The sequence below is a fragment of the Hydra vulgaris genome, chromosome 13 (genome assembly GCF_038396675.1).
Source record: "Hydra vulgaris chromosome 13, alternate assembly HydraT2T_AEP".
NCBI lineage: Eukaryota > Metazoa > Cnidaria > Hydrozoa > Anthoathecata > Hydridae > Hydra > Hydra vulgaris.
Window position 1 is genome coordinate 42,761,276 of NC_088932.1, and position 23,603 is coordinate 42,784,878.

At 28.8% G+C, this 23,603-nt stretch overlaps 1 protein-coding gene across 1 annotated transcript; it reads left to right on the plus strand.

Annotated features, from left to right (window-relative positions):
* Positions 1-1,293: 1,293 nt before the first annotated feature.
* Positions 1,294-23,009, plus strand: LOC136089903 (uncharacterized). The gene is made up of 10 exons (XM_065816002.1): positions 1,294-1,380; positions 1,698-1,871; positions 6,040-6,290; positions 6,411-6,434; positions 8,248-8,367; positions 8,474-8,564; positions 8,745-9,027; positions 9,102-9,262; positions 9,376-9,706; positions 21,905-23,009. Exons 1-9 carry the CDS (start codon positions 1,294-1,296, stop codon positions 9,625-9,627), a joined length of 1,443 nt encoding a protein of 480 aa, XP_065672074.1. The 3' UTR covers positions 9,628-9,706; positions 21,905-23,009.
* The last annotated feature ends 594 nt before the right edge of the window (positions 23,010-23,603 follow it).

Below are 23,603 nucleotides of genomic sequence, written 5' to 3' on the forward strand. Positions count from 1 at the left end.
ATTAGATAGATTTTCTTCAGCTACAACGTTTGATGATTTATGTTGGTTTTCTCTGAAGAGTCTACGTTTCTTGCTATACCTTATTTAATTTCTTTTATCTTTATTTCCCATTATTTTAGTTATTATTTAACCAAAGTATAGAAGACAGAAAATTAACCGAAGAAAATTATGGTTGTTGTAAAGTAATTAGACATTTACTGAAGAAATCCGTTAAAAACCATGTAATACACTGCACCATAAGCATTTAATAATAAACAAAAAGTAGTTTTAGAGTAGCAGTCACCACAAATGAAGTTTTTTTTTCCTAACTTTTATGGTATTTTGTGGGATAACTTCCTTTTTAGCTACATAGCAACGGAATAAACAATCCGTTGCTTCGTACAAATTTATGAAAATGCCTAAACCGCATTATTAAAAACTGATTTTTGATAGGGTTAGCTTTATTTTTATATAAAACTAATATGAAAATCGTAATCTACGATAATTATATTACTTAAAAACTTTAAAATTGAAAAAATGATTTTTTCGATTTTTAATAGTGGTCTACCACCTTAAATGCTCAAAACAAGCAATTTTGACAGCAATAAATGTCAAATGAGTATTTCCGTTTAAAAAAGTGAACATTGTTGATGCAATAAAAAATAACAGCAATTGCTATAAATACAAAAAAGTTGGCATCAAAAAGTAAAACCAACTGGTCATGAAAGTGTGCTTTATATGTTGTCGCCACTGTATGTGTATACAAATATTTATTAAAATAAAAAGTATTTGGATGTCAGCAAATTTTACAATCCCGTTTGTCTCAGAAAAATATGCAGTCGATTAATTTGTTCTTGAATAGAACATTGCAAAAGACATTGGAAAATTGAGAAACTGAAACTGAAAACTTGACAAAATGTAAGTGCAACTTATGCTGTAATTAAAGTGGATGCGATGGTTGACTTTTTAAAGCCCATGTGACTTGAATATGTCCAAAAGTAGCAAAGATACCTTTGCAAGAACTATTTTTCTTACAAGCTCAAAGAAATAAATTTTTGCCATTAGTCTTTTTTTGGCGGACTCAACAAATTTAAACACTGGTTAGAAAGGAGGTATTATCTACTACCTTGAACATAAATTGGATAAAAAACTAATATGGATAATTTGTGCTCTACATGAAAATAAACAACCTCTTCAACATTTTATGATTCTGCATCAAAATATAAATTTTCTAGTTCTATTGGAAAACTTATAGGTAAGTTTACTAGCTTCAAAGTCAAAGATAGCATAATATAAATTGAATTTTCTAATGTAATGATAGATCTTGACTCTGATATTGTAAAATCGCTTTCAGATGATCAAAAGTATTTTTATGAAATTACCCATGCAGTTAACGCAGGAGTTTTTTCGGACAATTTCAAAGGCAAAGAAATTGGGCTACATTTGTGAACAAGATGGTTGAGTTTCGCAAATAGAATATATTTACTTTGGTTCTCAGAAATCTTACTTTTAGTTGAAGAAAAATATAATCTTTAACTTATGGTGGAGTTCATTGTTGGAGTTTATGCGCCACTTTGGTTTGAAATCAAAGTAAAGTGGAAGTAAACTGAAGAGCCTAACCGTATACTCAAGCAATTAAAACTTCTTTGTCATCAAAGGGCTAAAGTTAATGGCATTCTAATGTGCTAGGTTTTACTATCTTCATAGAATGCTCATAGCGAAAATGTTCTTCGAGCATTGTTGAAAAAATAGAAAGAGAATTTGCAGTTAAAACAATTTTAAAATTAAGTGGAGATTCTGAATACGGAAACACTATTGTAAGTAGTAGAAAACATCATATACATAATGAAAATGCTGATTCACTATTTGATCTAATTAATTGGAGTTTGGAGGTACATGAACCTTTACATACATATTTATTGTCAAAGGATGAGCTTTTAAAATACAATGATACCCCGATATATGTAGGGGAAAGGCGCCTATGATGGCATAGCGCCTATGATGGCATACCGGTCATATTTCCATTAAAATTGGTTTTGGTAAAAAAAATGATTAGACCTACATGACTATACTGACTTTACATTAGTTTTAGTGAAAAAACGTCCCTTGTGCACAAATATCGTTTTTATAATCAACAAAAATCGAATTTGGGATGTGCTGTTGTAGTTTTATTTCCTTCATATATTTAAGATTGTGATTTTACTATTAACTGTGCAGAAATGAAATTTTCATGCATTTTATATTCAAGTTTTGTGCATTTAGTGGAATAGTTACTTTAATTATATCTTTTGAACAAAGCAGACACAGCTTGTTTTAATGAAAATGATGACTTTTATCCATGATGGCATACTGACGAGTTGGGGGTGTTGAAATATTGACGAGTTGGGAAAACCTTTTTTTTATAAGAAAAACTTATTTTTAAGTAAAGTTAAAAGAAAGCGATGCTCCAAAATTTATTTTTGGTCCAAAAAATACGTAAAACGCAATATATCCTATGCGCATGCGCAAAATTTTACAATGCTGGTGTGTAGCATGAAATGAAAAATTAGGATGGTTTCGATTAACTTCTGGCTTTTCTGAGGGAAGACTTTAAGGTTAAATGAGATCATTAAGTTACCCTCGATCCTAACTAGCCCCATCCTCCCCTATGCCATCATAGGAGCAGTGGTTGCCTATGATGGCATACTTGTGCTTTTTTTTACGATAAGAATAACTTATAAAAAAAATAAAACTGATGAAAACTCCCAGGTTAATTATTGTTCTAGATGTTACAAGGAATGTATCCATATCAAAACTTTTATTATTGGTCTTCAGGATACTGAATAATAAAGATTCAAAGTTAAGTATGCCATCATAGGCGCTTTTCCCCTACCGTTTTTTTCCTGTTCATGGGCAAGCTATTTAAAGATGTGTCCAAGTAGTCACAAGAGCATCTCAATAAGTATTTGGAAAAGATAGAAGAGATGGGTTCAATGGTTGCCCGTGAACCAATCAAAAAAAGATTTGTTTAAATTAATTTAGGTAATACGAATTTTTTTAGTTGTTTTCTTTTGCTTTAGGATATTCTTTTTGATCACAGTAAATAAATTTAACGTTAAATATATTTTTTCTCTTTTATGGCGTTTCTTAAGGACCAATAAATTTTTAACCCTTAAGAAGTTATGAACTTTAGTTGTGAATTATTGTAGGAACTGTATTGTTTATTATTTATAGAGCAAGTTTTCGTCTTCTTTATCCTACAGCAAACACGGTACACTTACGTATACGTTTTTGTATGACCTTATGAAGAGTAGCACCCAAAATTATGTTATATTTTAATATCTATACTATGTCTAATTGTTTTGATGATTGAATACCCATAGGACTAAAAAAACGGGGAAAAGGTGTCAATTTGATGAGTTTTTCGTAAAACTTACATTTTTCAAATGCCCACAAAAGACAAACTTTTAAAGAGAAAAAAATTATTCGCGTTTTTTCCAATATCCTATTACATAATTAAATTATTACGCGCTCTACCACTTCTAACATTTATAAATATTTTTTTTCTTGTAAAATCCATAACGGTAGACAACTTTTCTTACGTCTACCGTGTTTGTATGGCCTTAGGTAACCCAGGAAAAAAAGTTTTATAGAATTTCTATAAACTTTTGAAACATATGGTCTATAGAAATTCTATAGAATCTCTGTTAATTTCTATAGAAATTCCAATACAACTTTTTTTTCTACTTTTTATTTTATAGAAAATAAAGTTTTATTGCAATTTCTATAAAAATTAATAGACATTCTATAGAAATTTTATAGAATTCTATAGATTTTCTATAGACCATATGTTTCAAAAGTTTATAGAAATTCTATAGAACTTTTTTTCCTGGGAAAGTAGCACCATAGGTTATGTTTTACTTTTATGTCTATATTATATCTAATTGTTTTTTGATGATTACATTCTCATAAGATATAAAAAAAAGGCAGAAAGTGCCAATTTAATGAGTTTTTAGTAAAACTTATATCTTTCAAACGCCCTGCGCCTTCACTAGATTAACTTTTAAGAGGAAAAAATTATTCACGTCTCTTCTAATATCCTAATACATGAAAAAAAAAAAATTGCGCGCGCTCCAATATCCAAAATTTTAAAAGTATGACCCACCCTAATATATATATATATATATATATATATATATATATATATATATATATATATATATATATATATATATATATATATATATATATATATATATATATATATATATACATATATATATATATATATATATATATATATATATATATATATATATATATATATATATATATATATATATATATATATATATATATATATATATATATATATACATATATATATATATATATATATATATATATATATATATATATATATATATATATATATATATATATATATATATATATGGTATTAATAATATGTCCAAGAATCTATCAAAGCATGCGCACATATAACATGGTTATGAATCTATCTGAGCATGTGCACATGTAATATGGCCATGAATTTTTCCAAAGCATGTGCACAATAGTCTTCTCCCAGTTAAAATCCTTATCCAGAAAAATTATGATCAAAACTGAGATTTGATCATAGTTTCTTTCATTGTTAGAACTTAGTCTATTCTTATCTAAATATTTATAATATGGTATCTCAAAATAGGAGTGGGCTCCAAATTTATATTATTTTATTGGAAAATTTACATTAGTCTCTAGCTAAATATATTCAGGGCGCTAGAGGGGATACTAAAACACCATCTATACTGTCAAAAAGTTCATTTTTTTAAACCATAAGTATTTTTTTAAATAACGTTTAAAGTTTTTATAATAAAAAACTCTTATAATTTGCTTCCGAACCACCGCTAATAATAAGAGGTGTTAATTTTTGTTTTTAATTTTTGAGTCAGGCGTGGATTTTAGCGTGATGGTTTAAGACGCAAAGTGCTAATGCCAGTGCATATACACTGCACAGTGGGCCAGTGACTGGACAAAAGTACAAAAACCAAAATCAGTATTTTGATGTTTAAATGGTTACAAACCATTATAAAGATACTATAAAACAATTTAAAACCGTTTATATACACTAAAAGTTTTAATGAATATACTAATCCTGTGGTTGAAGTAGATGCGAATGTAAATTAGAAAAAAAAATTATAAAGAAAAAAAATGTTGTTTAAAAAATCCATGGAAATAAATAACATTTACATAAAATTTTGCGCTTTTTAAAATATCATATTATAACTGTATACATAATCTGGGTTTTAAATGTTGTTAGACTAAAATTGGTAAGTAATTAAAATATTTATTGCAATTTTAAATATGCTCAATGTGTTATATTTTAGTGTCTAACTTTTGCTTTTAATCGACAATATATTTTTTTTATTGCTACATCTTGCTTTTATACAATTTCATAAATCTGGCTGCCACTAGGTGCCACTTTGGTTTTCTTTTACGTTTGAACACTTTTACCTAACAAAAAATATGTAATTGCGCTCAAAAATTTTTATTTGCACAAAATTTTAAAAATCGCGGAAAACATATAATACGGCCTTACTCATACTAAACGTATTACTGAACAATAATATATATATATATATATATATATATATATATATATATATATATATATATATATATATATATATATATATATATATATATATATATATATATATATATATATATATATATATATATATATATATATATATATATATATATATATTCTAATTTAAATTTTGTTGTTATTAATTTAGCGCTTGTCAAACCAAATGGATTTAATAATCTCTTTTGGTTGGTTTGGTTGTGGTTACTCATTTTAGATGTTGAAACGCTGTTTTTATTAAGGTTTAATGAGTGTCACAAAAAACAAAATTCACTAATTTATTTGACTCAACAGTCTGTCAATACGTGAAAAAGAAGACAGTATACTTGTATACTGTGTACGAAAGTATACGATTTTATTATAAAACAAGATTTGGAGTTTCAAAGCAAAAAGTTTAAGAGTCAATTTCATTTACTCATTTTGATTATGCTCAGAAATGGATTCAAAGTAAATTAACCGGTGCAAAGTTTATTAGAAAGAATCCAGCTTGGCTTGAAAATGATTTTAATACCACATTAATGAAGGATAGTAAAAATAAACAACTCGGCAGACCTACATTATCATTTCAAAAACCATCACCAAAAACAAAGAAAAGAAATGTTGCAACTTTGTCAGCTTCAAATTCTTGTAAGTTATTGTTTGCTGGGCATGTACTTCTTGAAGCATACATGGTCAAAGATTTTTGGTGATTGTAAATGCATGGGAACAATATAACCATACAAATTTTAAAAATTCTGTAGACGCTCGTTAAATCTGCTAATTAGAAAAACTATTTAATGAAGTTAAAATATAATTTTTTTTATAGGAAAACAAGTTTATCTAGCAACGTGTATTAGCATGTGTAACTAGTTAATCATATTAAACTTAAATAGGTTTTGCTATTCACGAGCGAGAATCTCATAATAGAGCACGTACTAACTCGTGTACGTAGCATAAATAAATCATATGCAACTAATAAAAGTTAGTTGTTGCTAAGCAAAATTAGGTATCCATAGCAACTAAATAAAAAATATATTCACTTTTTTTAAAAGCGCGACCTCATATTGGTACTTATATAAAATATGGTAAACATAGCACTGGTAAAAATATCTGCAAATACCAAAAATAGATTTTTATTTTCCAAAATTTAGTATCCATAACAACTAATTAAAAAAATAACATCTTTATAAGAAGCGCAGAGATCATATTATTACTCATCCTAATTTTAGTCAATTCAGCACTAATATTAAATTAGCTATGAATTTTGTCCAGTAAAAGTGAATTCTGGCCCACTGTGTGCACTGGTAACAAACCGGTAAAAATTGCTATAACCAGTGTGCACCAATCATATCACCTTATTTTAGGCATGTGACACACGCGTATTTTAACTGAAATTAAATAAATTTCCATGGTTAAATATCATTTGTTAATACTTGTTTTTTGAAAATGGCGGCGAATTTAAAGTTAGGAGATACTTTCCCTGATTTTCAAAGTTGTATGATGCAGTCAACAAGTTTGCTCTAACGAATTAATATCCCTTAAGGATAAATAGTTAAAAAACTATTGCTAGTAATAATAAAAAGTTAATTGCTGATAAGGCTATTGTCACAGAAGAGATAATCGCATGCAGGTTTTCTTTTTTTCTTTTCTTTTTTTTCTTGTTCTTTTGTACTTAGATTGATTCTAGCGATTAAATGCCAGTTAGGAAAACCATTAAGTTAAGTTAAATATGAATGAATTTTATTATTTAAAATTAGTTCTTTAATGCTTATAAAATATAAAATTCTGTCTATTGCCTTGAGTATATTGATTTACTGCAAAATTCTTTGAACTAATTTATTGATAAAAATTATTTTAGCTTTTCACAGAAATGTAATTTAAAAAAATTGAAAATTTTACTTTATGAATTAACCAATTGCATTTATTATAATGCTTGTGTATTTTATTACGACATTTCTAAAACATTAAAGTCCATAGTTGTTGCCCAAAGGAGATATCATCTCTAGTTCCATTAAACAAAACTACTTTTCGCTTGACTCATCATTCACCAAAGCCTCATCCTTTTACTGTATTTGTCTCTGCATGTTATAAAAACTTTTTTGTCTAGTTTTTTCCTCCTCACTTAATCTTTTTGGAACTCTATTTTTTCCCATTATTATATTTTCCCAACTCATACAACCTACGATTTTTAATTTAGGTAGTCTGTCAACCTCATTGCTCTTTAATTCTTTGTTTTTTAATAACTCCCAACTTAGTAGTGGTTGCTTTCAACCTTGTTGGAGTGAATCAGAATTATTTACAGAGTGAATTAGTATATTTGACATGTTCAATAACCACAAAGTTTAATTATTGTGTCATCTAAATTCACTTACATTGGAAATATATACAATTTATGATATATAAGTATGTAGCTTGCATTTATTTTTTCACTGTTTGCGTAATATTTGTTTATTTTGATCTAACTGATTAAATTGAATTTACATTTTGTCAACAATAAAAAATTTATATACTAATAAAGTGATTTCAATCATTTTTCTGCTAATAAATTATTAACAAGAATATTTTTGTTAATTTTTTTCTAATGTGCTTTTAAGGTCTAGCATTAGTTATATTACAAATTATTCAATTATGATTTAATTGTGTATACAAAATGTTATTTAAAGATGTTCTTTATTTAGATCGCATTATTTGGATGGCTTTTTGGATTCAGTTAGCCTATTTTGTATATATGAAAGCCAAATTATTTATCTCTTTTGTTGTTCCTATGTGGTTGACAAATACAGGTATTTGAAGTGCTGATGATTATGTTGTTGTTGGTTATGTTGTTAGTGATTATATTGTTGGTGATCATGATCATAATAATTTTTTTAAATTGATTTTATTATTTAGGTGGGTTTGTAAACATTTTGGTCAACCTAGAAAAAGAGATGGCGCGACTAAAAAAACAAATCACCAATCAGTCCTTCCTTGTGGCTGTCAGGTATGGTTTTACATTTTAATAACAAATATTAATTCAATGCAATAAAATATAAGAATACCTTGATATCATTTCAATCAAAATAACTTTTTTGTTGTTGTTGTAATGACAGAAACTTTTCACCTATCCAGTGATTATTGATTATTTATGACCTATTTTAATATACAGTTGTTTAACATATAGGTGGCGTTGTATATTGCATACAATCCTGCATTACCTGGATACATGGTCCGCAACATTAATCTTGAACACAATCATCCGATTGGTGCTGAAGAATTTCAACTATACTCTAGAATAGAAACTATATCTAGAAAACCTACAAAGAAAATTCCTGAAGGAACTGAGGTTCTTCTTTATCATGGTGCAAATCCAACTCTTGTTGTCAACTACTTGTTAGATAAAAAATTAATGGTAAAGCAGAAAGATATATATATATATAATATAAAGCAGAAAATGAAGTTTCGTGGTAAATAAATTTTAATTTTAATTTGAAAAGAACCCAATAGTAAATTGAAGTTAATAATTTTTATGTTATAATAGGTTCTGTTGTTGATGAAATCAGAAATGTTTTGACTGGTATGAAACATAACATACATGCTAATATGGAAGGATACATTGAAGCTATTACTTGGTCCACTCTTGAACAACTGAGCATTTTGCATAAGTTTCCGAAAGTTGTTATGATGGATGGTACATACAAGGTATCTATTATTACTTTGTTTTGTTTTTCTCTCTGTTCTTTTTATTTTGTCTTAATGGCAATATTTTTAAATTTATGTTATAAAATATTGCCTTACATGGTATTCATATTTAGGTCAACAATATGGCAATGCCAATGTACACCCTTGCCATTGTGGTCTGTAATGGAATAGGTCAGCCAGTAATGCATAGTCTTGTCGATAGAGAAGATCAGAATCAATTAGAGATGATTCTGGAAGATATTCGGTGTTGGACTGGTGATCTACTAAAGTTTGTAACGTTTGTTATTGATAAAGATTATGCTGGAATTTCTGCTATAAAGGCTGTTTATCCAAAAAGCAGAATTCTTCTCTGTCGATTTCTTTGATGTCGATATAGTGAAAGCATTTGTTATAGAACTTAAAAAGTTACCAGTGTCTGAAAGCGAGCAAGATTTAATTTATGAGGTATATGATTTATTATGAAATAAATATATATGTGTTATTTGGAAATAAGTTTGTCAACAATAAAAAGTTAACATATTTAAATTTTTTGAAGAAAATTCAAAAAATGGTATATGTTAACCAAGCACAATGTGAAGATCCAATAAACATTGTTAAAGATGCTTTTCCCAATTTTTTTGCTTATCTGAAACAAAACTGGTTATTAATTGGGGAGATGTTTTTTTGGGTATCAACACAATGGAGTAATGTACCTTGACAACCACACAAATAACAGATTAGAAAGGCATGTATTTTTAATATAGTTTTGACAAATTTCTTTTACTTGCATTGTTTATATTTCAATGGAATAATTTATTCTGCTGTATAGATATCATCGATCATTAAAAGATGTTACTGCTACAGCTACTTCTAGAATAAGCCCAGGGTTTGAGTTATATACTCAAAAATATTGCACTCTGATTTTGATCAGGGTCTCAAAACAAGAATAGATGTTTCGGATGCTCTAAAAGAGTATTCTGATAAAGTATCATTATTTTGTTTGAATTTAATTATTGAACAATATTTTTTAATGAAAAAAAAATGAGTATGATGTAAAAGAAGTAGGTTACTAGTTTAATATTTTATATGATATAAGCTGATGATAACAATTTACATATATAACAATATAATTATGTCAATACAGGATTCAGAAAATAGGTTTCTTGTCAAAAAACACCCATAGCGAGTATATTGTTTTTAAAAATGCTTATAATTATGGGTTTTCAACTGGATTTGGGCTTCTGTGTTGACACATCGTGTGTGCTGCAGTTTTTGCAAAAATCTATATTTGACTTGGAACTTGTAAATAAATTGTTACTTATTCACAAGTAATTTTAAACCATAGTAGAAATAACAGTAAAAGGATAGTTATATATTAGAATGTGGGATTAGCCCAAAAAATTTGCGTTTTTGATTTTTTTTTTGGCATTAAGTTATGTAAGATTTTTTAAAATCATTATTTTATGTAGAAACTGAAAATAGGCGGTAAACTTGTTTTTTTTTTAGCTAAGTGGTCTTTTGGGGCTATGAAATGGTTAAACTCCAAATATGATCATATTAAAAAAGTAAATCTTTTAACATATAAATTGGCTTATAACATATTTATGGGATGAGAAATTTGAAATTGGTATTATATTAAAACCAAATTTGAAATATTGCCTTGCAATTTAAGTTCAAATTGAATGCCCAAGTATGGTAATACTTATGAAAATACATGACCTATCTTCATATTGGGAAAGTAGAGTTTTGTCAAGTTTAACAACTTTACTCACTACTCATATTTACTTGATATTTAAAGCTATTGCTGTCAAGGAGGGTTTTTATTAATTTTAATTGATACTTTAATAACTATTCTTATATTGATACTTATATATAGTTTTTCAATAACAGAAGAACTTCATTTTTCTAGATTTTTTATTTTTAAATTCCGTTTATTAATATCTATACAGATATTAATAAATGGAATGCTGCATACATCACCACTCTATTTAAAAACAAAAACTATTCAGTTATCTAGTCTAGAATCTTGGCAAAAGTTATTGATTGTTGCCAAGATTCGAGATGATGTTAAAGTATTACTTAAAGCAAGCAACAGGGTACTCAAATCATGTAGATCTTTATTTGTAAACACCAAAGGGCTAAAGAGAATCAGAGAAGCAAAAATTAAAAACATAACATATTTAAATGGTATTAGCAAAAAAGATCTAGCTTATGTATAAATGTAAAGAAAACATAACCACAAGGAAATGTGATAAACTACCTAAGCAATGTATATTTTGTAGGAAAAAGGAAATTTATACCAAAATCATCAAATTCAGAAAAACTTTTATCTTCTATGGAAGTGAGAGCTGATGAGCTAATTAGAAAGTGTAGCATTAAAAGAAATGATCAAAGATTTAAGGCAATATGCAATGATGATTTAATTGCCAAAAGAAGCAAAGTATGAGTCATGTTATCGTAATTATACTCGTGAACAGTACTTTAGAAAAGAATGTGAAGGTACTATATCATTTGTAAAAAATGATCTTGCTGAAAAGATTAATGAGCAGAAAGTGATTGCACACAAGACGCTCTTAAATTGTGTTAGAGTGCAAGCATGGAGAAAAAGTTGGAGCCAAAATTCAAACGATGTAGAAAGTCATTTACTTTACCATTGAACGACACCACAGTTAGTTTTAACTTTGGTAAATGATTAGGACCAACCAACTTGAAATTATTAAAAAATGAAAAAAGTAATATGTTGCTGGAAAGTCAACAAGTGAACAATTTACTTTGGATTTTAGCACTAAAGACTTCTTCACCCCAGATAGTTCCTAGTTGGACAGGATTCAATATTGAAATAAGAAAAGATATAGGTATCACAAAATCTACTATTTGCTATCTTAAAACTACTGATAGACTTGCTACTGATATTTCAACTGTATATACCATACTTGATCGATGTTTAAAGTTGAAATAACAGTTAAATATTGAAGTGATTATCAGTGTCTTTGATCACGCCATATATGCAAAACCTGTTCAAATTAAATGGAAAATCCAGAAAAGTACAAAAGTTGCATTATAATGCTTGGAATCTCTCTCAGAATTATTGGCAAAAGGTTTAGAGATGCAGGATTATGTGATGTTCTTATTCAAAGTAAAGTAATTACAGAAGGGTCTGTAGACCCTTCTGTAATTACTTCACATAAGGTCTTTATCAGGTAATATGTACAATGACCCTAAGGGCTTTATCAGGTAATATGTACAATTGTTCAGTGCGTTTCAATAAATTACTTTATGAAGCTTTATAAAGATTGCTTATAAATAAATTTGAAGAAGTTGATCATACCAAAGATCAAATCGTTATTGATAATGTCTTTGAGCATCTGTCTAAATTTAAACTGAATGTGTGCAAAAAAGAATTTGAAAATTTAAAGGAAAAAGATGGAATCAAGCATTTTTATATAAGGTTTTTTAATTTAAAAATAACTTACTTCAAGTGGGTGCACCACTCACAAAGTACTGGTTATTTTATTTGGAAATGGTTGAACTCCTGCTAAACACATTTTATGCTGTAAGAGCTGGAGAGTAGTCACTGCTACTTGAGTGCATTCGAGATATTGCAATTAATGCTTTTGTTTATGATAATTACAATTATGCCAGGTATTTGACCCCTTACCTAGCAAAAATGATTGCACTTGAAAATGATTTTCCTAAGGTGTATGAAGAATTTACAAATAGATAATTTGTTGTTCAGCTTAGTGAGTTTAATACATTTGGTAAAGTTGGACCTGATAAGGTTGTTGAGGTTACAATTAACCAAGATACTAAAACTCCTGGAGGTATAATAGGATTTTTAATGAACAGTAATGCAATAAATAGGTGGATACTTAATTCACCCTTTAGAGCAGGGATTAGAAAGTCTTTGCATGAATTTATCAATATGTGTCATAAACTCCATCAACACAAAGATTTAACATCAAGTAGAATTAGAAATGTCAAGTCATTGGTGTCACTATTGCAAGATACCTTTATAAATCTATTTTCTGAAAACCCTTTGCTCTGTTTATCAAATGCCATTATTGCCTCAGATGAAATTGCCAATGATTTATTAAATGCAAAAAAACCCGGAAAATCTGCTTTGAAAACATTTGTAGATGATAGGTTATCCTTTTGCGCCACTAAATCAATATTTGATCCCATGAAAAAGTTACAACTTAAAAAAAAAATTTCTTTAAAGAAAGAGGTACATATTAGCTCAAGCAAAAAACTTATTGCTCTAAAGGCTTCACGAAGCTTATTATCAAGTATTTATTTAATCATGGAAAGGCAAAAATTGGATTTAAGAAATGTGTTTAGCTATCCATTACGACCCCTTCCACTGTCATTAGCAGATTACATGGGTGACCTAAAAAAACATCAAGAGTTTCTATCCTTCATGAGGTAGAAAATAACACAGAACCTTGGTCTGATGAACTTTTCCATTACGTCAGTTTGATTGATGGTATGGCTATTTTACAACAAGCAAAAACTGCAGCTCTAATTTTTGGTCAATTGGCTCAAAAGTTGTTGCAGATAATATTGAATCTAAGTCTTAATGCTGACCGCATAGATGTTGTATTTGATACATGGAAAATTCAATTAAAGATGCAGAACAAAAAAAAACAAGCATAAGCAGATTTCATAAATTCTGTAGTTTAAAAAAAGATCATCCAGCTAAACAATGGAATGAGTTGCTTTCAGTTGGAAGAAATAAGACAGAAATTACTGAGTTTCTTGTTTACGAATGGGATAGAAATAATTACTTTAGAACAGAAAACACCGTGACTTTTGATGTTACAAGTAAAAGCAGATGTTATAAACTTTCTATATTAGGTATAGAATTAGTTGAGGAATTGCAAACAGTGCAGGATGAAGCTGACACTTTCTCTTTATATGTTTTATGGATTCTCAGTAGGTTTCATAAAGTTTGTAATTCACTTGCCTGATACTGACATATTTGTTATGGGTTTATCATTTTTAGAGCACATAAATGTAAGTGTATTCTTCCATACAGGGACTAGAGATGAAGATAGAATTTACCAGGTATATAGAGATATCCATATTAACACATTCTTTCAAGGCCTTCTTGGTTTGTATGCATATACAGGTTGTGATACTGTCAGTGCATTTTCTGGGCTAGGGAAGATTAAAGCCATGAAGCTTATGATTACCAACAAGTACATTGAGCTGTTTTGCAATGTGTGAAAAAATATTAATAATGATGAGAAAACAATTTCAGAGCTGGAACCATTTACTTGCCACTTGTATGTTGCTCAATGTGAAGACATAAATTATCTTTAATACAAAATGTACTGCTCAAAAAGAGGAAAGATTGATTGTGAAAGGTTTCCACCTTGTAAAGCAAGCTTATATCAACACGTTTTAAGAGCTAACTATCAATGCAAAATATGGAGATCAGCTCTTATGAATTACTCTGTAATTCCATCTCCAGAAGGACATGGATGGGCTGTTTATACTGATAGAATTAATATTAACTGGATGAGCTGCAATCCTGCTCCGGATGAGGTGTGATTAATGCTTACTTTGTAGATCATGGAGTTGCTTTCCTGCGACTGTAAATGAAAGTGCAAACAAGATGATTGTTCTTGCATAAACACTAGCTTGTCATGCACAAATGCTTGCGATCTTAAAGGTGTGATAATGTAGCTGTGAATAGTGATGATGAGTTATCTGATTATAAGTAAAATTTTCTCCTATAATTTGTTGTATTTCTAAAAATTATTCACTAGTTCTTGAAATGTCGATCTGTATTTAATAACATATTTCAAAAAATGTTGAATATAAAGTTTAATATTAAATTTAACAAAGGTAAACAATTTTTATGCCCTCATAAATGTTATTATTAGTTAATCATAAATGGCAAAATTTATGTTAAGGATCATTCCATGTCAAATCAACCAAAAAAAATATTTTTGGCACATGCCATCTTGGATTTTGATGATTTTTAGAATACAAGTTAAATTAATGAAAGAAAACTTCACAAAATTTTAGTATCTGAATCCATACAGTTTCAGAGATATCGATACTCTGTCCCAATCTCTTTTTTGACTGTTTTTTTCAGCGCCATTTTTTTTTAGCTAATTGCACAACACAATTAGCTTTAACTTCTGAAATACTTGTTCAAAAGTGGTAAAAATGTTAATCTAACTATTTGTTAGGACGAGGAACTCAAAACTGATGGCTAAAACCTCCCAAAAATCAAGCTTCTTTATGAAAATCTAATTTCAAAATGTTGTAACACTTATTGTATATTTTTTGATGCCCCGTACAAAAAAATGTTTATTTTGAGATGCCTAAATGATATGATTCTGAAATTTTTTCTTAAGGTTCTATATGTAACTAACTCCATAATATAAAAAAACTGCAAGGGTTTTATTTTTTAAATTAGATTTATTTGCATTTAAAGTCTTATAATAATAAACCAAAAAATATAGAAATAAATTGAACAATAACAAATAAGTAAACAAATTGAAATAAGTAATTGAACTGTAATAAGAAAAATAAAATTAGAAGGCAATAAGAATTATCAATCTTTAACAGTTTTTTAAAAATTAGTTCTCTGGTTTAAAGTTTGCCCAGCTGTCTTCAACGCATTGATGATCAATTTCACTGATTTTGTATTGTCTTCCTGTGACAGTTGTTGGGATATTAATCATTAACAATAGGTTTGTTGATGGAACCCAGCACACATCATCTCTAAAAGGTCTATAAAAAGACTTTGAAGGGTAACATGGATGCATGAATCTAACTTAAAAGTCTTTATTTTCAACATCAATCTCCTCAACTAGTCTGATCCATCGATTCTTATTGTTTATCAAACATACACTCCAATGCCTTTATCAAACAAGCATTTTTTAATAATCCCATCAGTTTGAAAATTAAAAGCAAATGAATACTCCAATTGTTCAGAAACAACTTTAGATCCAATTTTTGTGTTACTTATTGGAATGAAATTGTGATAGCTGCGAGTGCCTGATAACATTTTTGCAGTTGCATATCTTTGCTCCATTTCAATTCACATAATCATGTTTGACTCCTTATATATGTAATAAAAATTAATTCCTATGATTTCATTTTGACAAAAATAAAATATTGCAGATGCTGTTAGTATATGATTTGTTGTTGTTTGATCAAGGCTAGCAATTGAAGTTAGTCATTTAACAGTCCCACCAATACCATCACAGGGTGATTTACCGTGATTTGTAGCAAAGAAAGACCATGTACATTTCATAGAAAAATCTTGTTCATGGTGGCATATATTTATGAAGTGTTTGCAGTTTTTGTACTGGCCAGCACACCCATCTGAAAAGTAATGAACAGTTTCTATTTGATGAGAAATATTGCTTTTAATATGTTCAACTGTTAACTTCATTATATGATATACCATATCTACATCATGCAGTAAATCATCAGAGATAAAACATATTGAATCACATTTGAGAACATTATTTACTTTATAGTAAACTACTGTTAGATGCAATTTTGCTTGAATTTTGTTCCAATGAAAACTTTGTACTTTGTCTTGTACTACAAACTCATAGTTTTCTGAGAAATCACAAAGGACAATGACCTCAGTACTACTTAACTCATTTTTTAATTTTCTTAAAGAAGCAGCTTGACTTTTTGCAATATAAGAATGAACAGTAAGCTTTTGTAACTTATTTGTCAGAGTATTAATGAAGCTACTTGTGGTTTCTGTTAGACTTACTAGCTCAGATCCGTCTGTTGTCTTCCATTGTTTGTAATCTATGCAACAATCATTGTCTCCATCAATATCTTCTTGAGAACTCAACTCATTTTCAAGATAATTTCTTAATTTAGAATCTTCTGGACACCAAGGGCAATGATGTATCATGCAATTCTTGTTAGCTGTACTACAAACAAGCATATCAATAAGTTCATGGTAATCCTTTGATAATTCAACTGCACTCATCATTAACTTAACATTTTGATGGTAGGTGCACACACATACTGTATGCGTACCAGATGCTCCTAATGTAACGGACCATTTTGGATGATGTGAGCAAAAGTTAGAAAAACAAGTCTTTAAATCTGGATGACTGGTTTTAAACTTAGCATATAGTTCTTTTAGATTTGAGAGAATCAAACGCTTTTGCATTTAAGATCTTCGAGCTATACTCACAAAATCTTTTTTACCAGCCATTTGTCTGCTATTTTCATCGTTACAATATAATTCAATAATTTTATCTGCAGTCTCTTGAGATATTTCTTTTCCTTTTTATTTTTCAGGGAACGATAAAATACCATTTTTCTGCAGCAATTTGCCTGATATCTGCACCATATAATTAGTAACACTAAATTCTCTTTCTGCATCTTTGTTAGACCAAGAAATTGGAACCAGTGTTAGTAGTTAAATTTTCTGATTCCGATTTGAAATTAACATTTTTTTTTTGATTTTTTCATAGTATATTCCATTTTCATAGTATATTTCATTTTCCAAATATATAAAAATAAAGCAAATGACATACTTATATATACATATATAAGTATGTCATTTGCTTTATTTTTAACTTCCTTAGATAATTTATTGAAGGAATCTTCTTGGCTTATCTATATTTAAAGTTCTTGCAATACCTAGCTTTGCTGTTTTTTGAACATGTAATAATTTCTTTTTACCAAGAGCAACTCTTAAGTGTTTATTCACAGCATGCATTTAAAGAGGACTTATGTTCATAACCGTTAAAGAAGAATTAAGGTTTTCTTTTAACAATTCCTTTATAGTTAGTTCATTATCTTTATCTTCGGTTCTCCTGGTCCATTATCCTTAAATGACATCAATTTAATCTCACATGAGGGACATACCTTTTCTCCAGGAATAAAATTAATACCAATGTTTTTGAATTTTTCAGCAAGTTGGATATTATTTTCTTAACATCCTCCTAAAAACGTTATAATTACTGCTTCAGTGGGAGTTTTGCAAAAAAAAAAATCTCATATAATTGAACCCGTCATTTCGAAAAGGGCACAAGTCCATTTATTCAAACTTTTCAGGATCAACAAAAATAAGTTTTTTAGAGAAAAAGTCTATGGTGCTAAAGAAACTAAATGTATGAGTAGATAAAAAAAAAGCATACAAAAATTTTCAGAGTTTTATTTATTATAAAAAACCAACATATAATACATATATCTTTAATTTAAATTTATGGACTTATGCCTTTTTCAAAATGAACACTTTGTTATATATAAAAATCCCAAGATTATCAAGATAGTAATGATTTATTATTACATTAAAACAATTATTGTTAGTTAATCATCACTTATTTCCTGGAATTCATTGTTTGTCGAAGTTGTTGGCCATGTAAAAAGCTCTGTATAGAACTTTTTATACTCTTCTATTGAATATGGAATATATTTTTCTATTTTTTTCAAATCTGATATTTTTTTTTCATTGATTGGCAATTTTCCAGCATATGCAGGAGTACTACTTAATGGTAAGGTCGGTCTTGTACCCATCCTTTGTAATAGCTGGAAATCATAACTGACTAAGGAATCTATGGATTCACATGTTATCACTAAACCTGGTGTGGTCTTATAGAACGTGAAATGTGACACTTTTGAAATACCAAATGTTACTTTTTTGTCCTTGGCTACTCCTCTTCCATAGGAATCTACAGATAACACAACTTTTTTATAATAATTTGGCCACCATTTTTTTACATCAATAATATCTTCAGTTTTAGGCCTTCTAATTTCAAATTTTTCATTTGCCGCAGCTATAAGATTTTCATACTCTGTTGGTGTGTAAATCCGGTCATTTTTTCGAATATGTCGCTTTCCTGTTCCAAACATTCTATCGTTTGGCAAGAATGAGTGACCTCTTTTTGGTATGTAATATTGTATCTCATTTATATTGCTACCTAGTTCAGCTACCAGTGATAAAAGTATGCGAATCATGGCATGATTTATATTTTGGCCTGCACAACCATCAGAAAATAGGTGCAGTTCTTTGGCTTCGTTGACAATGTTTTTTTTAATATAATCCAGCACAAAGGTACATACTTCGTTGGGACCTTTGTTAGCAACTCCTTCGCAATATGAATAAAATACTGATTTACCAGTTTTAAAATTGTATATGCAAAACTCATACAGCCATAGTTGACGTAGGTAAAATATTTCCTGGACAGGGATATGTGGAAGTGGCAAATTTTGCATAAAATCAAATGCAATCCCATACACATTTGGATTAGTTTTGCACTTAGTTTCAACTTCCTGTATTTTTTTGTAAAATTTGTTTGCTTGTCTTTTGTGGATCTCAATATTTGCTTGATAGATTTTTTTTGCATTGTCATTAAGGTGTGGGTTTTTTAGTTTAATTTTTAACTCTTCACAGAGTCCACAAACATCAACTTGCTTTCTACCAAAGGATAAAAAAAATTTTCTTGGAAATATTTAAGGTAAAACTTATATTTAACAGGATGATCTGGATATTTTTGTTCGTATAATGTGTGCATAATTTTCACATTGAGTTTTTCATCCAAATAATAAGATGATGCATCTTCACTATAGTAGTGCACATATTTAACAGGAAAGGATTCGATATGCTCACGTATTTTTGTTAATGTATCACCAGGTAATGCTTTGCATCATGATCCCTGGGATTTACCTCTGTGATAGGCCATAGGCTGCTCTTTTTTTTTTAAGCAAATGCATAAACGTCTAACTTGTTTCATAGAAATTCCATGCATACTGCAAAAAGCTTTCTTGCATATTTTTTTTCTCACACCTTCAATGTTAGTGTGATAAATAAAGGAAAATTCTTTTTTCTTAGGTTCTTCAGATCTAAACCGTCTTCTCTCTATTTCTTTCTTTTCAATCAATGACTGCAAGTATGTGTCTTGGGCATTTTTACTATCAAATTTATTAACTAACTGAATTGTACTTTTCATAACATCTTCAGATACAAGCTCCATACATTTTGAACTACATCTGTAAATAAAGAAAATTATTAAGGTAATATTACAATAATTAAATATCAAGATGTTTTACCTCCAATCATTGGTGGTAAAACATGAATAAATAAACAAAAATTTGAGAACAAATACAGTATATATTATATATTATAGAACAAAAAACTAACCTGCAAGAAGCACCCGTCTGTCTTGGTGCCACATCATTTCCTTTGTGGTTTTTATAAGCTTCTCCTGCAATTTTGGCTTTTTTTATTTTTTCATGTTTATAATTTTCACTATTCCTTATACCAGACACTCTTTTTCTAGACGTATATGCATTTTCAGCAAGCTCACGATTTTCCATATTTGTAACAAATAAAGTGAGATTACGTCACTTCATTGCGCTTCGTTTCACTTGAAAAAGACATAAGTCCCGGAACTTGTGCCATTTTCGATCAGACTTTAATTTGCATTTTCATTTAAAGTTGACTTGTGGTATATGAAAATGTGTCTCCTTCAAAGTAAATATGTAAAACACTTTAATAAAAAAAATGGCATTAAAAAGTGAAATTTGAAAAAAGTGTGACTTGTGCCCTTTTCGAAATGACGGGTTCAATTACAATAAAGCTTTAAAAAAGTTTTATGGCCAAGTAGTAATACCTTTTCTTTTTTTTCCATTGTGTAAATGAAATCGATCACAGCAAGTTATGTGGATTGTTGAGTAAAGTTTTAAGTAAACATATTCATGGCGTAGGCAAACTGTTGTATTTTCATTAATTTTAATACCAGAACGAGTAAAAAAGTTTTTATCAAAATCATTAAGACTTAAAACTTTCGTGATATCATTGGATTTTACATATGTTTGTTTGTGACAAACTTTTTTTTTTAATAATCCAATAATCTTTAATAATCTTTCTTAATAATTCTTTAATAATTTCTTAATAATTCTTTAATAATTTCTTAATAATTCTTTAATAATCTTTCTTAATAATTCTTTAATAATCCAATAATCTCTTTTTATCATTCATATTGTTATACTATTTTTTAGTTCTGTAAGAAATAATTTTAAAATAATTATTATTTTAAGATTCTTAAATAGAAAATCCTTCAGCTATAAAACATAAAGATTGCATAAAATAAAGATCTTTTTTGTGAAATGCAAACAAGTTTATATGTTAGAACTTTACCTGAGACAGACACTAAAATTTGGAGTGAAGTCTTCTTTCTTTAATTTAAGCTTGTATTCCAAAAATCATCAAAATTTGAGATGGTATGGTGCCGAGCATAAATTGAATTGAGCTGGAATAACCCTTAATGCACTTATTAAATATGCAAAGTTTATAATTTTTGACATGCGGTTTAAATGTAAGTTTCTTAATTCAAATTTTTTGATACAAGTTGCTAACAACAATTTTGGTATTAATACCTGTAATTTAAAAATATGTCCATATTTGGGCATTTTATGATTTTTTTGGGCTCCTTTCGGAGCCCAATAAAATCACTTAGCTAAAAAAAGAAGGAGTTCACCACCTGTTTTTTGTTTCTATAATAATGATTTAAAAAAATTCTACATTACATGGTGCCAAAAAAAATCTCAAAATCTAGCTTATCCCTTGGTCTATATAAGATTTCTATATAGTTTTAAATATTTTTTTTATACAAAAATACCATTAAGTAGTTGTATTTTAATTTTTTGTAATTTTTTTTTTAGACGGCATACACCAAAGACCAAATCTTGTCATATCCCATCAAAAAATGTGTCATCTGTTTCTTTTGCACCTGTTAAGGAAAGAGTACTAGCTCATAGTCAGCGATACCAGACAGTAATGTCATATTTACAACCAATAGCTTCAATTCCTGCACATCTTCATCCTTCAAGTTTTGTTAATGCATTGGAATGGGTAAAGACGTTGGAAGATCACAGTCGCACCACTCAATAGATGTCAACAAACCCAAATATCCAAATAAATTGTAAATATATTTATAAAAGTAATTCAAGATGAGGTAATGGGGCTTGATGAAGAAGAAGAGTGACTTGACTTTTCAATTCATCAGAAAGAAGTAGAGCAATGCAAAGAAGAACCAAATGAGCATGAAATTCAAGAAAAAGAAATTGACCAAATCAACAAAGACGAAATTCCAACAAAGTTATTTAGCCAACCAACTCTTTTATTAAAACCTATTGTCAGAAAATCTTCAGGTAGACCATTTAACTTAAAGCAGCGGCTCTTTTACAATGCACCTGAAAGGTATGAAAAGTTGCGTCAGATAGATAGGCAAATTATATGTTTGCGATGGTTAGTGTCCGATGACGATGCTAATAAAGCTATAAATTTTTGTTCAAAATTGACAACTACATCATTAAAATCAGTCATTGATATGCGAGCTGCTGATCCTAGAGTCGATATTCAACAGTTTAAACAATTTTTTGATGATTCGGCATGGATGGCACGGAAAACCAAGTCAAAAATTTAAACATCATAAGTCGATGTTGCGCTCTTTGCCATCAGGAAGATGATCTAGCAACGATTATTGTTTGTAAAAAAAAAATTGTTGGTTTCAATACGATAGATTTTTATCATGGAACCACTTTGGTTGCTCGGGTGTTGAGCGAAAACCAATAAGTAGTTGGTTTTGTGGGGAATATTACTAATATTTGGTAATTTTTAAATTATTATTTTAGGCTGATCTTATTATTATTTTGTGTAAGTTTGATATATTAAACTTGGTATTTTTGTTTATTTTTTATTTTTGTTATGTGAAACTAAAGTTTAATTATTATAAATTGTTTATTTGAGAAAACTATAATAAATTGTTTTTCTTGTTTTTTTTAATGTTACCGTTGCTTTTATTTATACACTAATATATACCAAATATTTTATTAGATAGATTTTGACTAACCATGAGCGAGACTAGGTTTTTTCAAACCTAGACGAGAAGTTAGTACTTCTCGTGAGACCGAGAACGAGACGAGAAATTTAACAATTTTTAAAACAAATTTATTAAAATCCAAGTAAAAAAAAAAAATGTAAACATGGTTTTGACAAATAGACACAAATGACATTTGTCAAATGTAAACAAATTTTTCAAATATTAATTCAGAATTTTTTTGCCAAACTTTTCCAACAAGACAATTTTTTCTCTGATTAAGATGATTTGTTCTACTTTTTCTGGGTGTAAGTTGTGTCTGGATGATCGGACGACATTTCCACCTGAGCTAAAAACTCTCTCTGATTTAGTCACTTGTAAAAAATGACCAAAAACTACTTTGAGCTGACCCGAGAAAACCGCTTTGACAGGGTGAAACTACAATGTTTCCCGACTCCAAAAATGTAAAATTTGAAATCTAACTATTTCGTCCGAGAAAATAATTTTGATTTTTAGTTTTTAGTCCTTTGCACAATAGGGCG